This window comes from Necator americanus, chromosome IV, assembly GCF_031761385.1.
Source record: "Necator americanus strain Aroian chromosome IV, whole genome shotgun sequence".
Classification (NCBI taxonomy): domain Eukaryota; kingdom Metazoa; phylum Nematoda; class Chromadorea; order Rhabditida; family Ancylostomatidae; genus Necator; species Necator americanus.
In genome coordinates, this window is record NC_087374.1 from 25,363,540 (window position 1) to 25,380,326 (window position 16,787).

The following is a 16,787-nucleotide window of genomic DNA, read 5'->3' on the forward strand; positions in this document are numbered from 1 at the left end:
AACAAGAAAAAAGAACTCGAGAATAGTTGATGCGATGATGCAATGATGAGGAGCATGATGCGTGAGGAAACGACAAGCGTAAATACACGAATGGAATAAGGAAGAACAAAAATCTAAGACAGGATTAATTTCTGGAAAAAGAGAAAGTTACTTCCGTGTTCGAGGCATAACGCAATGAAATACGGACTGTTTTGAATTGACGACAAAAAGAGGTTTCAGTTTTCGAAGTGGACCCACGAGTCAAGCGAAAGGAATTTTGTTCTGGATAGTTCCGAGAAAGGTACGTTCTGAGAGAACTGCGAACTTGAATTCTACAGTAAGCAAGTGTTATCCCTGTGTTGTCCTTTTGAAATTATCCCGAGAGAAGCAACCCCGACCTCAGCAACGGGATCCGCCTGCTGACCTCTTCCAACAATTACATACCTCAGCATCTAAACGCTTTCTTTTTGCTGCAACATCATTATTCTTTATTTCATTATCAAAATCAATATTTGTTCTCGAACTCCCCTATGAAGAGGCGCTGAGGTTTTCTACCGCTCGCAAATGACTGCGATTCTATCATCGTAACGAAACGAATGACTTCCGAAGTGAGGGATTCGAGAGCGGCTCCAATTACAGAGAGAACCACTGCAAATCCGTCGAAACCACAGCGGAGCACAGCACGGAGATCAGGAATTTCTTGTTTGAGTGTGTTTTCCGCGGAAGACGTGATGAAACCCTATTATTTCATACCCTTGAAGTGGTTGTTCTAGTTTGGTGTCAGAGGACTGTCACTTTCGAATTTCTTTGGTAAAGTCCTATGGCGAACGCCTCCCTCTTTTTCTCCGCTTTTCAGTCAGTATTGTTTTTGTTCCCATTTACCGCTATACTGACGAGCTACACAAGCTTGGACGTGACTTCGTCGCTACGTGCGGGTTTTGCAACTTCGGGACGATATTCCAACTCGGTAAATTCTGGAGATTCGTGGTAGCTTTGAATCAATGAGCTTCCTTCCTTTTGGCCAGTCGCGATCTCAACTAGCCAGTCAGTATTCAATGTACCCACTAGGGTACTCAACAAAGATCACCATTCCTCAAACGATTCTGTTCGCTGCACGTCATCCCAGTAAAGCGAAAAGTTCCTAATTGATGATTAACCTATGACTTTTTGTGGACTTCGTGGTTCTCTGCCTATCTAAAAGAATTTTTCATAGAAGAAGATGGCACGATCTTGCGTAGAACTCATAGACAGCATTGACCCCGTCAACTGAAATTTTCTAATAATGATGATGTGGCTGTTTCACGGTACACTCCACCGGGTGTCTCCTTTATTTAGCGCAAGAGGAGAATTCCCAGGTGAGTTCTCGTGGTCGTGATAAACTCAGAAACCCTCTCTTCAGAAACTCTCTATTCCCTTCTTATAGACCGTGGATCCCAATATGAACGAGTTAGGAGGTTTTCTTCAGAGCCAATGTAGTCGAGAAACAGTTCTTTTAATGTAAGATGGTGGTGTCAACGTGTTCCTGTAAGTCCAATGATGCAGCACTGGAACTCCTAGCATTCCATCATCGAATTTTCGATAGCCTCTTCTGACGCGAGTACATATTGTATATAAACATTTCTGACCAATTGAGTTCGTTTTACAACGTTGTCCTTGACGGTGCCCGTCCGGAATCGGTGTTCCTCCTAGCCGCTTCATTTCATGCTTTACCAGACTGACGTACACGATACAGATTTTACACAAGCAAACACATCCATTCACACAAACATCTGTAGTCATGGGTCCATATAAAAAGTGTGAACTCATTCTAGCATGGCAGAAACAGGGGATACGTCCTCTTGGTACGCGTTTAGTTTCCAGTAACTGAGAATGCACCACGTAACCTTGCCACTAACCAGATCCAATCTCTCTAGACGGAGAGGTCCTTAGACTCAGAGGGCATGCTGCTTAGTAAAGAGGTGTGGTAGGTGAGAAATTAAAAAAAAAAAAACTAAATTATTTCTGCAACCGGTCAGTGATGGGCAAATTTTGGTAAGCATCAAGCACAAATATTTTCGAGACTTCCATTTTACATTTTTCTAAAGCAGCTACTGTGAACTCCATTACTCTGGTGTGAAGCAAAGCTAGAGGTCAACATACAGTAGGGTCAAAGCGACGTGAAGAACAGTGCAGTTGCGTGAGCGGCTGCGCTCGAAGCGGTGCGGCGGATCGTAGCGGTCAAAATTTAGGAAGGACCTTTGCTAACAAAAATTCTTCGCTGTAGCTCGCAATGGTCCCACCACGTCTTGAACCCCCATCGCGCCGCTTCGGGCCGCTTACGCAACAGCGCCGTGCTTCGTGTCGTCCTGCCACAACTACACCTCTGTACCCGCATGTCTACGCCCTGCTGGCTTCACTTCAGAGAAGTGCCCTTCACTTGTGTACAGAAGCAGATGACAGAAGTAAATCCAAACAAACTGCTGCTAGTTATAAATTGTTGACTATGCGCTCTTATGTGTAGTAGCTTCGATTGCTTTGTTTGAGAACACTGAACTTGTTCCTGTAGATGACAATGACTTCAGCTCGGTGCATTCGATGCCGTTCATAACATTTCCTTGAAGCTTACGCATCACTACGTAATCGTAATGCGTAATTTCAATACTTATGAGTTCAGCCCTACATCCTATATTTTTCTTTTCCTACAGTCTTTTTCTTTCTTCTTTTTCTATCCTTATATTCAAACTTATTATTATCTATGACTTACTAATGCTTATTATCTTATTATTTTATTCCATCTTATTATTCTTCCTTACTTCGTCTTTCCTAAACTGTCTTCATTCTTTCACATGAACAACAGCATAAGCTTTCCAGCATTACTTTTAAGAGTTTTGTTGGGGCTGTGACACTCAATTACAAACTCTTATTAAGTACAAAACTTCGAGAAATATAGCTAAATTTAGTCGGCGTCCGCCCTCTTTGTTCGCTGGCTAACTTCGAGTTTAAGAAATTTTTAGCGGCTTTATCCGGACCGGATTTTCTGGCAATGAGCGTAAAATTGCTGGGTCCCTAGCTCTTCTCATTACTATAGGCACTATTCATGAAAACTATCCTCTTGAAACTCTGAAACCTTTGCAATCATTATTATTGTTTCGGAAAGTGCAATAAATGATCCGGAAGTAAAAAAAAATATTCAAGGTGCCAAAGTTCACCCAACCCAGAATAGGTCATTGTGCTTCCTTTTACCCTGCCGTTACGAACTAAAAGGCTTTAGAGGGCCCTTGAATTTTCGGTTGTCCGGAATAAACAAGAGACTTTGTGAAATTTTTTAATTTTTCTTTTTTTTCTCTTGTTTCGAGTACTTTTTTAAATATCTCGGGTGAGAATAGAGCTCATTATAAGACAACGCAAGTCAACCTGATTAGATTAACATTATCCTAAGATCAAATGTGAGAACAACTGAGAACGTGTGCGTTCCGTAAGCACTGTGAGAGCTTTTGTAAAGAAACGTAGCAACAGCTCCTTGCAGAAATACGGCCAGTCCGCTAATAGACGAATGTGAATTACAATAAATTCTATCAACATTCCTCAAAGGAAAAGCGGTATGTTGAGGGTTCCGCGGGTTTACCGTTGCATCATTCATTCTATAAGTTTTCAAGAAGCTTTGTGAAATTTGTAGAGAAGTAACCTCGATCTTTAGCTCTTCTTTGCATTCCGTCACAATTAGACTCGGATCCCTCCTCTGATTGTAGATGGAATCAGTGAAATAGGGTTAAACATCAGCTTTATGTAGTTATTCTGACATTTTATCTAAATTTATTTATTTACGTTGCCACCTTTCTTCTCAAGTTTCAATGAGCCAACTTTCACTCTGAAAAACTTCTATCTTGTATTTCGCTTCTCTAAATAATGTGTGAACCTCGTTTGCAGAATCAACGCGTCTTGTGGTGTGCATTTCTCCTCTTTTGCATTTTTTTTTTTTTGAAGAATGTAATGGAAAATTATAAGGTTCGTTTTCGCTGACATACGGCGCTAAAGAACAACATTTCAGCTTCATTTCATTTGCAGTCGGAGCGATACGATCTGACTTGTGGTGCAGTTGTTGCTTCGCCCAACGCCCATAGCTTCCGCTCTTTTTTTCTCTTTTCTTTTTCCGTTTTTTTAAAGCTACATCTCACTGCTGAGCTTAAAGGGAAAGTTCCGCTGCTTTGCTTCGAGCGCTACCGCCTACGCAACCGCACAACTCTGCCCATTTTGTCTCTGAATTTAATTAAGCGGTGTGAGTCAGTTTATAGGCTAAATTGAATTCTTTAATTTCCTGCGAGACCTCATATCACGAATGATTCAAAGGACTTTCCCTCTTGTGACATGTACCTTGCATACAAGAAACAAAAAAGCGCTAAAAGAAGTGTAGCGTCTCTCTATTCGAAAGTTCAGCTAGATTCAGCAATATGGCTTTTTGAAAACTTTCGCTTTCAAGGTGTAAGCAGAGGAAATAGAAGCGATGATAAACATATTACGCATACGCCATGCATTTGCGAAACGTCACAAGAATTTCGCTTACGTCAAATAACTCTGTCATTCAAATGTTCTGAGCCTTGTGATTTCCACAAATAATCTATGTTTTCTATCATTGCCCCCGCACTGTTTTTTGATGGAACCTTTCTTAGTCTAACATTTCGCCGTTTCCCCTTCTTCAGAAGAAATACAAATAAAAGTTGATTGGATTAATCCATAATGGTTGATTGGAATAATCCCTTAACCACCTCAACACGAAAATAAGCGTTTCTAATGACGTTTATAGAGGAAATCGTTATCGCAAAGATTGCAAGAACATCTTACTGCGTGCCAAATCTACACATCCGACTGCAGTTAAACGCATACCACGAATCTGACGTGGTAGGGGAATCCGCGGAGAAAGCTAGGGATGGGGTAGTAGATTGGAGAATCAGGGGTGGTTCCGCTGATCTCTCCCTAATCATCTCAAAAAAACGGTTGGGAATCCCTTTAGTTCCTACGAAGAACGTTAGAACGCTCCTTTGTGTATACGTTCTGGTTCTCTCATCGACCAGTTCATTGGTTTTACTTGAATAGGCAGGCGAGCAGAAGTCACTTTCGACCGCTGCACAACTGGAGGCTGAATGTACAAGTGTAGCGCGTTGCAACTGCAATCGTCGCGAAAAACAGGGTCTTCCACACGTTCTCTTAGAACGATTAAGAATAGATGAGCGGGACTACCGCTGGTCCCGCAAACTACAACCCCATTTCTAGCCTTTCCAGCGGTTTCCCTCACTACGTCAGATTTGTGGTATGCTGTCTTTAAACGCGTGGTGATTCCTAATATGTCCAATACCGTTAGTTAAGTATGAGCCGTATTGTACATGGGTCCCGTTCTCGCTTCTTTGAACGATTATAGAAACACCAATCCAGGGTAGTGTGACACTTGGCAGAGTAAACGTGAAACATCCTCGTCTCTCGGCTATACCGTCTCTGAAGACGGTACAAAAGGCGAAATACAAGTCTAATAAAAGCTCCATCTAAACACCTCGTAAGCAACTGATAGAAATTATTTCTGTTACTGTTTTATGTTTCTGAATATATCCTAGTTTGGCTTTTAATTGTACCTTTCGCAACATTCTGCAAACGACTGTTTTCTTTTAAACGACACTAACCTTTTGATTTATTCCGACGAGTTTTGCAGAACAACACGCACGTATACATCATAGTCCAAATCTACCATATAAAATGCACATGAATATCACCATCTTTGAAGCCAATTCAAGTGATATTTAGTATGCATTTCGTGTTAAGTCAATCCTACAAGCCATTTCTTTCCGAAAATCAGCTTCTTCTATTCTTATTATTCAAGGAGAGCCACACGACACCTGCCCGGCAATATTTTTGACGAACTCTGTAATTGTATAATTGTAAATAAAGCTTCATGTGTCTAAATCTAGAAAATACGCAAGAGAGGTTTTAACCAAAATTGAAATTAATACTATAATCCATAGACATGTTAAAAAAGAAGAAAAGAAAAGGTGAAAAGGAAAGGAAAACTGTGTTGTGATTGTTCGATCACTACCAAGTTGATGAATAATTTATTTTATTCATATACTTATTTATTTATTACAGAAAAGGATGAGGCAAAGAACACCATAAATAAACGACAGAAAATCCAGCAACAAGAATAGAAGGAGGACCTGACAAAGGCGAAAGCGCTTCAAGTGATGTGCATTCTAAAGTCTAAATTCTGGAAGAGTAATGTCACGATCGACGTGAAGAGAGGGGTTCGTCAGGGTGACACACTTTCACCCAACATATTCAGTGCCACTCTCGAGAACGAAGATCTCTCGAAACGCGAAGATTGGAATGGGACAACATGAAAGTGAAAGTTGACGGCCGGCATTTTCCCCATCTTCGTTTCGGTGATGTCATCGTTCTGACAACATCAAGCTTCAACCAGGCGGAATGGATGCTGGGCGAATTTGATAGAGCGTGGGAAAAAATCGGTTTCAGCTGAAAATGAACAAGACGATGACCATGAGGAACGGATGGGTTCCTAATGCCCCATTCACGCTGAACGGAACGAACATATCCAAATGCTCCAGCTATGCATATCTAGGTCGGGAATTTAACGACTTGATTTCCGAGCTAGGCAGAAGGAAACAAGCGGCTTGGGATGAGGATGTAGTGAAGAGGACTAAGAACATCCGTGCTCACCTAGTTCAGCACTACCGTTCTTCCGTGAAATCCAGGAGTTACGAATTGCTTCGCACGCGAATCCTTTTTCTTCAGTGTGAAATCGTCTTTGGAGAAAAAAAATGAAAGAATTTATTCCCTAACCCAGTGGAAAGGAAACAGTATTTTTTGTATTCTAGGTAAGCCTTCAAAAGTATTTGGTTGAGCTCCAACCATAAGTTCAGAAATATCCGCCAAGAATTTCAATATAGACGTCTCTAATTGCCACACCGGTTTCTTTTCATGGAAAGCCTCATCAGCCCGAGTGCGGTTTCTGAAAATTTCTGCGTCTCTTATTATCTCTTCGGAAACACCTTCCTAAGAAACTGGATTTGCAAAGCAAGAATAAGATGCTTAAATTAGACGTGGAGTGGTGAACTGAATTTTGTGAGACTCCAACAATATTTCATTTTATACGATGTTTATGGACAAGAGTATAAAATTCCTAAAATAATAAAATCTTCAAGTTTTATGTACTAAGGGTTATTGTTAGTTCATTCATATAAACGACATTACGCAATAGAGAAAAACCTGTTTTTTCTTTGAATATTTCTTTGCTTAATTTATCTGATCATCAATTGTGCTCAGAAGATCTACTACAACGAAAAATTGCATAACTAATCAGAAATTTCGCGAAAACATACTAGTCACCATCGAATATGTGTATTCAAACGGGTGAACGCGACACGTCTGCCGCTACGCACTTTTTCCCTGTTTGAGACATAAAAACAGATACGATCTCCACACACAGCACACACACACACGATAATTACCATATTATTTCGAATATTTAGTTCTTGTCTACATATTTCCTATTTCTATCTTCTATATTTTTGTATTTATTTTATCAGTTCATTTATTATGAGTAAACAGTGTGAGTATCCTGCTAACGCCGGACTTCAGACCTGTGGTGCTTTCTTTGCTCAATTTCTGGGATCAACAAAACTTTAAGGCAGGAAATATTCCCGTAAATTTCTCCCATAGGATTAATATTGGTTTTATTTCCGAACGAAGCTTCTTTAATTCTTTTTTTTTCAAGAAACATACACATTTATAGAAGATTTCATCGGTGTCTTCTTGCAGTCAGTTTGCTATTCGTATCTGAGTAATCTATATCTAGAGCAAATGAGAACTTGATTTTATATCTATATTTCTTCGGTATCCCAGCACTTTGAAAAGTTATCCAAAAGTATTAGACAAAGTTCGTCTTTTCACTTAGAAGTTGAGATAGAATGATGCACGAAGGTGAAATGACATGAACGCCATAATCATCTTGATAAAGATAAGAGTGCTACGTCAGACCATGTAAACTGCTAACTACAATTTAAGCGGTTGTCTCCTGCATCTATCCAGTCCTTGAAAAAGGATTTCAAGGACTGGATAGATGCAGGAAGAGTAAGGGTAAACACAGGTGAATAGACATACAGAGGCGAAGTTAGGTCGGGGTGGAGGCAGTTGCCTCGGCCATAAAACAATTTACGGTGTCCCGTTTACTTTCCATCAAAATAGCTTTAGATTGTTACGCGGTGCTGATACAAAATAGTTCCGCTGATTCCAATTTAGGGCGTCGTCGCACCAATCACGTAGGGAGAGGTCCTTCTCAGTGCTTTCTGGCGCCGGCATCAATTTGACGCCGTGAGACTTGTCTCACCCCTTTGTAACAGTCACTGGCGCCGGTGCACCATTTCGACGCCGGCGACTCCTCCCATCCTATTATAACGATTACTGGCGCCGACGCACCTGTCTGACGCCGTTGGACCCGCATCACTGCTTTCTGGAATTTCGTCACACACACACGTGACAGAATAAGCCCGTTATCATATAGCATGATAGTTGTTTTTTGAAACTACACCGCTTCGCGGTTTATCTCGTTGCTCAACAAAAACTGCCATTACAGTCATCGAGAATTAGAAAGTAAGCAACTGGAACTTCAGGCGTTCAAAACTCCTGGTGAAGATGATCAAAATGTGATACAATGAGTAGAAGTCACCTTTTGAAAAGTCCGCACAAGTCCACGCACTCAGTGGATCTTAGTTGGCTGAACAGCGTGTTTTCTTGTCAGAAAGCTGATCACGGAATAAAATCCTTATAAATTTCTTTCTGCAATTGTCACGGGTGTTAGGGGCAGCGGTAGTGAAAAGAGTTTGGGGATCTCCGGAATTTCTTCGGGCGCTAGGTTATGTATGTGTACGCCTAATGTTTATCCTATCGACCGATTTTAGTTTCTTGTTATAAGTTGCTGTTGCAGTAATACATTCATATGAATCCCTCACTTACAATGATTCTCGCTAGAATTTCACAGAATCTTCACGTTAGTCATTAGTTACCCTCTCTTCAAGAGAGTTGGAGACTTTCTTGCGGACTCTCATGATGTTCGCACGAGAATTGCACCTTCGAGTCTATCGGTGCAGCTGATCACGTTTCTTGCGACATCAAAAGGCGACGAATATTCCCTGTACTTCTCGGAGGACAACGGATGGAAAACGTCATAAAGAACAGGATGGTTCAACTTCGAATCAAGCGATTGCAGATATGATCCTTATCGCAGCGTCGCATATCTCTCAGTTCTTCATACGAAATATCCTGCACGTAAACATAACGGCTTTCAGGATGCGGCTAAAACCTGGCCGAAACCGGGTCTCCGTCTCGTGCATCTCCGCTACTTCTTATGTTATCACAAATGCGCCTACGCCTACCACGTAGCCGTGCACTATCATCTTCGCTCTACTCGTGTTCTCGTGAGAACATTGCCGTCGAAGCGTCACCTTTTTCTTGCGAACGACCACTTTCGAGAATGTTGTGTTGAAAGATTGGAGGACAAAGTTCATCGTCGCTAAATTAAACCTTCAAAACAATTCCAATGTTTAGTCGTTCGCCATCAGCTGCTCTTCGAGACATTCCTGCGGTTCTTCCACTATCTTCAAATGCTCTTCCAAGCTATTCTTTCACTGAGGGCTATTCTTTTATTGCCTATGAAAGCTACTTGTGGACTGTTTGTCATGTCATGTTTGTTGTTTACGATTCGAAGCTATTTTCATTCTTTTGATTCCCCGTCCAGATATGTTGCTCTTTTCCTTGGTCATGTCCTGGTTAACCTCCGACCATTTCTCTTTCTCTGACGGCTGATTTGAAGAAAATCGCAACTAGTTCTGAACCAATTCATTAATGAACTTCGTTCTCCCTTTAGAAAAGATGTTTTTTTTGCTTAAAAAATTGTTTTGTAGCTCATAAATGAGGGAGGTAATATTCTTACAAAATGTATGCAAATGTTTCTATTAAATCGAGGGCTTTTCTTCTTGCCAAAACTGAGAAGCTTGAAACATAGGAGCAATAGCTCATTTTATATCCCTCTAATGAATCGTGAAGTTGAAGATCGACTTACTACGAAATCAACAGGGATTCATCCCAGGATATCGATCTCTGATATCTCCCGTAAGAAGTTACTTTTTTGTCATTTGGGATTTTGTTCCACTCTTTCTTATCCCACTGTCAGCTGTAGTGCCTTAACTGTACAACAAGAAAAACACATTGGGCTACTTTCACTTGAGGAAATAGTCAAAAAATGTTGTGAGCACCGCTTTCAGAAATACTGTTTAGTCCGTTGTACGCCTGAACTCATTATTTTCCTACCATAAACCTCATTAGAATTTCACTTCTGATTTTTCTAGCCATTCTTTACCCATCTATCGCAACTTCCCTTAAAGGTACGAATCTGAGGTGGTATGGATTTCAGGTGGAGTATTCGTATACGGGATAGTAGATTATGGAGAGGGGTGTGACTCCGTCCATATCTTCCTTATTGCCGTAAAAAACCGCCCGGAAGATGCGGCGCGTGCACAAGGCTGGCGCGCTCCAATCGAACTTCTCGTAGAAAATAGCGCGCCGGAACGGCCGAAACCGTATCTTCCGAGCCGTTTTTTTTAAGGCAATTAGGAAGAAATGAACGGAATCACCCTTCTCTCAATTATCTACGATCCTGTATACGAATATTCCACCTGAAATCCGTACCACCTCAGATTCGTGATGTGATGCCAGATCATATTTTCTCCAGATTTTTTTCTTGTCCTTCATTGTTCGAAGATACGCGGTCTTGCTACATTCCACAAAACGCGGGAAAATCGCATTTCAACGGATACCTGTGTTTTTCGCACCAACAATTGATGTTTGCGACGAATTGAGACGACCTTCACAATCTTTTTTTTTCTGGTTCGCTGGAATCGCTGGCTAACGAAGGATTAGGGGATTTAGTACGAACTTTTCTCTTCGACAATTCGTTCTCCCTTTTGCAGCTCTAATGTTCTTCTGTTTGAGTGATGTGCTTCGATTGTGGCAACAATTTCATTCAAAAATTGACGCGTTCAAGGGCGCTTCCAACCGAGCTGCTAATTAGAGCACAGAAATCGTGCTTAGAGCACAAGGATCATTCGCAGCTGTCGTATCAACGACAAGTGCGGATCGTGGAGAATCGCGGTTCCTCAATCCATTTTCGTTGTAGACTTGGAGAGTTTGGTGAAGTCGAAGCAATAGCAGTTGCAGCGCATTTGATAGTTGAGGACGATTTCGCGCCCCAATCAATCAGTGACTGGAGCAGTTTTAGGCCTCCCTCCAATTTCCTTTTCACCTCACTGCGTCAATTTTTAATAGGAATAAAATGATCGCATTCAGATCAGAGGGTCCTGAAAAGCTGAAAAGAAAATAAATGACGAAAAAATACAGGAAAAATATAGAAATATTAAAATGACTTTGTGAAGTTTTCTATTCTTTGGAGGAAAGTAGAGCTACATCCACTTTTCTATGCTTCTTTTACGCCCAGACGTAAGCGAAGCATAGCACCGATACGAGAAGTATGCTGTATTGCAAGAAAGAACAGCGAACGGTCTTTTGTTGGGGATGCTTGGACGTGAACGCCTAACAGCAAACATTCCCGACAGCCATGGGATTCATCATCGCATAAATCACCGAACAAAATATCTGTGTACAGCATGATGCGGGAGCATCGTGTGGCAATGAGCAAGAGTCGTTAAATCGAGAGCAGGAGTGATGTGGTAAATAAACAAATTCCCTGGGGTCCAATCTAGTCAGGAGAGGTCAAGAACAGTGCATTTTAATCAGAATAGAAAGCTCACATTTAGATCAAAAGATACTTAGTTAGAGTAGCTGGAAACCTATTAAAATGGTTTTTGTGAAGTTTTTCTGTCTTTGTAGGAAATGACTAAATATTTATGATATGACCCCGCAAAGAAAACTGTTCTGTGACTAGTCTTACACTTCCGATTTTTGTTTGAACTATTTTCGCTAGTTTAACCAAAAATCAGAAGTCATCAGCCAAACAACTGTGTATCCATCATGCTTTCCTCTATTTTTACTAGTAACACTGCAGATGGAGGATTTCTCTTTCAAGTTCGAGGGCGCGACTGTACTTACGCCTCTCTCCAAAGAACAAAGAGTGAACAAAGTTGTTGTGCAAAGAACAAAGAATGAAATATGCCTGGAATAAGGTGTAAATGGATGCAGACAAAGCAATCCACCAGGCTCCGCAGTTCATCACCGTGTGGATCCGAATGCGTAGGGGTAACCTCTTTCACGTGCAAACACCTCCCTGCTCCAACTTCTCTTCGCGGCTCCACCTTTTGAACCGCTCGAATCAGCAGCTTTCATCTCCGATGCAAATGATCATGTTCTGAGCGCTACTTATTGATGTTACCTTCTTGGTCGTTATATTTCCACAGACACACTGCGAACAATCGCAGATCTACACCTCAACACGACTAGTGAACCCAAAAAACTGAGGTCCAAGTCTGGCGAGGCAAACACCCAACATTTTGTTGCTCTCACAACAAAATCTATTTATATCCATGGTATTTGAGCAGTGAGTGGGCGTAACGCAGTCGGTAAGAGGTCCAGACGTGACCTGTGGTTCAAAACCGTTCCAGTGCCAACCAAACTCTTTATCTCTCTGGGGTCGGGAGAGGTACCAGACTTGTCAGAGAGGATAGAAACGTTGACTTAATACAGGCTCCCAGCAAGTCACTGTATACGCTATACATGCGTTCTTAAATCTCAACGATTACGAATAGCAGTAAAATGCGTCGGCGCATCCCAAGCGGTTTGATTTCTTTTATCCGTTTATTTGAGTCTTACGGAAGATTCTGTACAGTCACGTTGGAAGTAAAAGTGTGCATGAAGCCCTGGTAGCCGATAGGTAATTCAGTCTGCGCAGAGGTGACAGCGATCACTGCATATCCTAATGATTCTTTCGTAAGCGTCTCGAACAATAGAATTGCTAAGCAAGAACAGTTTCCGAAAACTACACTCTACTAGTTGAAGTAGAAACGAGTAAGTTTTGCTCTCATTTTCACCTTGAACTTTCAGAAAATTTCCGTTTTCTCCTAAGTCCTCGACCATCATTTTCATGAGCGATGTGAAGCCATTAACTGACCAGTTTTCGAGAAATTTATTCTCATTTTTATTCGCCCATTGCAGGATAGTTCTTGCTGAGGTGTCTGGTTCTTGACAAAAATGAGAGACTTTTTATGAAGTTCAAAAGGAATACAAAGGTATTTTTCTTTGCGAAAGGGATATCCTTCACAATTTTTTTTGCATACTTTTTTTCAAAAAAAAAAAAGTTAACTGGGGAATCCCATTGTTTTATCAGTGGAGCCACGTAGATGATTAAAAAGAACTTTCCATGTCAAGAACAACCGTTGCCCTAACCTTAGCTGCGAATCAGCGTCCAATCAGATGGCGATGCTTCTGGATCTCCTTCTGAAGGGAAATATTGATATCTAGAACAACAGAGGACTAACCTTAAAAGCGGCAAATGACCTAGGGATTAAACTGCTCATGTAGGATTACATGGATTTAGTTCCGATTTCAATTCTTCAATCAATCGGTTTAATTTCGGAATTTTTTTGAGTTACAAAAACGAATTTACAGTACTTATTGGTGTTCACTACTTATTTATGGAATCTCTAGATCTGTGAACGTTGCCAATGGCGGAATTACCAGAAGCCAGATATAAATAGCTCATGCATAACTCTGCACACTAACTCATAAGCTCAGATAATCGGAGATGAGCAGTTTCCTTCAAAAAATAGGAAACGATTTTACCACTTAAGGACAGCGATCGTTAACATTCTCGTAGCCTTCTTTCCTATAACACTTTAAATACAGACGGCCGTTTTTTAATCGAAGCAGAGCAAAACCACCTGCGCCTCCAGTGACGATTTATCAGGATTGAATAGCGTAATTTTTTGAATAGTTTTTAAAAATAATTTTTGAAGAAGTGATCCCATGGATTTTTTTTAACCGTATGTATGCTCTTCACAAATGATTATGAAGTGATTATGTTCATTAGCGGTGGAAACTGTCAAAATGCTATTAGCAGTCGTCTATGAAATTGTTTCTAATACAACGCTCTATGACTTTTCGTTCAACAAGAAACTTACCTGATAATATATGAGGGTAACACAAAACGTTGTGCAGAAAGAAAAATCCCTCAATTACTCGGAGGAAATGCACCTGGTTGGAATTCTCGGAATCGCTCATGCATCCAAATGAGACTACGCAAGAACTGTAAATTGTTCATGCATGCAGGTGCAAAGGACGTACAGTATACTCACTGCAAGAAGCAGAACCTGGAAGAACTTACTGAAACTTTATAACTGAATCTTCAGATTTGTCTTCTTTCTTTGAACAATTCATCCTCAACATGAACTTAAGCGCTCCAACTTTTCTAAGCGCAAAAATGTAGAAAAGGGATGACTTTGGTAGTAAAACTGTTCTATTTTTCAGACATTTGCACACAATATGGATCCAAGAAAAACCTCGTCTTTCTGAAAATCCTCTAGAAACAGAAGGGGAAGAAAGAAAATGAGTGAAAAAGGGGAAAATTCCGAAGGAGTTCTCTAACGCGGTGCTAATAAGTAGGAATACAGCAGAAGGAAACATCTCCGATCCATTGTTGTCTCTTTTCTGACTTTTGAGTTATCGGAAGTGTTGTTCACGAGCTCTATTTGTTTGCCTTAGTTCTAGATGTAGAAATAAGAAGTGCTCCCTTTTAATAAGGCGTTGTATCGAGAAGAAACGTCAATGGAATCACAAAAATGCCTAAGTAGATCTGTGAAGGACCCATTAAGGAATATTCGTCCAAATCTTTTAGCTGTTTTCCTATTGTCCGAAAGAGTTTAAAGAGAAAGCATTGAGAAAAAAACCATCGAAGCCTCAGAAAAAAGTGTTGGAAGCTGGAAGAAAAACATAAGGAAAAAAAAAACGTCCCGTTGCTTGCAAATGAATGTTAGAACGATGAAAAATGACCGATGAACAATTATTTTTGCTGAGGATGGTCTGAACTCTCGAACGGTGAACTGCAACCATTCGATTCTGGAACTTTTGATCCGTCTGCAATTATGTCTGCGCTAAGTGCTGCGCGATGTATAACAACCTCGATCGTTTTTTTAGTGCTGCAGCTTTTAATGCTTCTGCTCGTTTTGGATCAGCTCCTGATTTCAGTGGACTCTCAAAGAAGTTTTCTTTTGTATATGAACTAGAAGTTTTTTTGGAACGCGTGTTGGCCTATACAATGACTTGCGGGGGCCAGCCGATGGTCAAGTCAGTGTTTTTATCCTCCCAGACAAATCTGGTACCAATTTATCGACAACGGAAGGATGAAGTGCCTGGTGAGCACTAGGGTGGATTCGAACCTGCGATCGATCGTGCAGGAAGCGGAACCTCTAACCGCCACACCACACCCGCCCGTTATGAACTAGAACTCACCGAAATAGGATGAAATATTAAATATTCACCTCTTCTCGCACAGGAAATGTATATCCGACGCACGAGCAAGTCTCGTAACGAAGTGTCATTGCAGCGAAGTTGCGTCAGGAAATCAGCCAAAATACTGGAAAGTACGGTTCAAATAAATGGCTTGTGGTATCATTTCCAAAGTACTTATCCTCAAAAGAAGAAGCATGGACTTCGTGCGGGCCCTGCACTCAGATTACACACAACGGCCACCTTACGAGGCAGGTGGAGACCGTTGACGCCCTTCACTCGGTCACGTCACATGCGTCGTTACAGGATTCCTTTTGCTACAGTACGTCAGCTAAGCTGCACTTTGCAGTCGTTATCGGGGACTGCCGACTTCCCCTCAAACAGCAGCGCGATTCCACGATCGGCAGCCGCCAACCGACAGTCGAGAGGGCAGTCGGTCGCGATCGCCGCTGGCACTTCGCTCCTCCCTTCGCAATGACCTCGCCGACCGCTCTCGATCCTCCGCCCTACTCTGCGTGCTGCCTCGGACCTCCGCGGGTTTTGTCCTGACACTCCCTCCGCTGCATTAATCTTCTACTCGCCTCTTTTTCGCTTTCCATTCCATCCGCCCAACCTGCGGCTCTCAGCTCGTCTCGCACGCTTCGCTTCTCTGGGAACCAATTCTGTCGTTTCGCTACTGCACTGACCTATAACACGGCACTATTTATGTTATGCGCTCGCATTGCATCAAACCATCCTTCTCCATCTCTTTTCCTCTCTTATTTGAGGTTCATTTGTCATTTTACTCCCTATTACACAAAATTTTCCACTTGCTGGGTCTAGCTGGTGGAAATCTGCTGGAGTTGGTTCAAATAGACATGGACGCTATGAATAAAATGTTCCTAGTTCACATCTGCATACGATTTTCAATGGAGCGAATTAAACTTTTTGAGAGGGGTCAGTCAATAAAGAATGTGCTCGCGAAAGGTAAAACCTGTGTTCGTTGTCTATACGCTGTCACTTCTTCCAGTTATGTGTTTGGATTGTGCAAAATATATTCGTTTCAAGCAAATAAGAGAGTTTTTACGTCTTCTAAAGTCCAGGTTTGAGTTTTTACCCGGATATTAAATTCTACGGTGAACCGTTGGTGTTTGTTATTGGATTATTATGTTTAGAAAAAACCGTCTATGCGGAGTATGAGTCCTTTTTAAAGGAGTAGAAAAAACATATGGAACGTATTATATTACTAAAGCAGTTATATAAGGAATTGAATATCCACTGAAAAAAGCTTTGCTGGCGTTGGTTTCTAACCGTTGATCTCGATGATCAGCCCGCGAATTTCT

At 41.3% G+C, this 16,787-nt stretch overlaps 1 protein-coding gene across 1 annotated transcript; it reads right to left on the minus strand.

Annotated features, from left to right (window-relative positions):
• Window positions 1–6,403: 6,403 nt before the first annotated feature.
• On the minus strand, window positions 6,404–15,557 carry RB195_002651 (uncharacterized protein; the record flags this gene model as incomplete). Its single annotated transcript, XM_064200009.1, has 4 exons — window positions 6,404–6,471; window positions 6,676–6,761; window positions 15,137–15,210; window positions 15,498–15,557. The coding sequence occupies 4 exons, from the start codon at window positions 15,555–15,557 to the stop codon at window positions 6,404–6,406; spliced, it is 288 nt and encodes a 95-aa protein (XP_064055890.1).
• Between the last annotated feature and the right edge of the window lie 1,230 nt (window positions 15,558–16,787).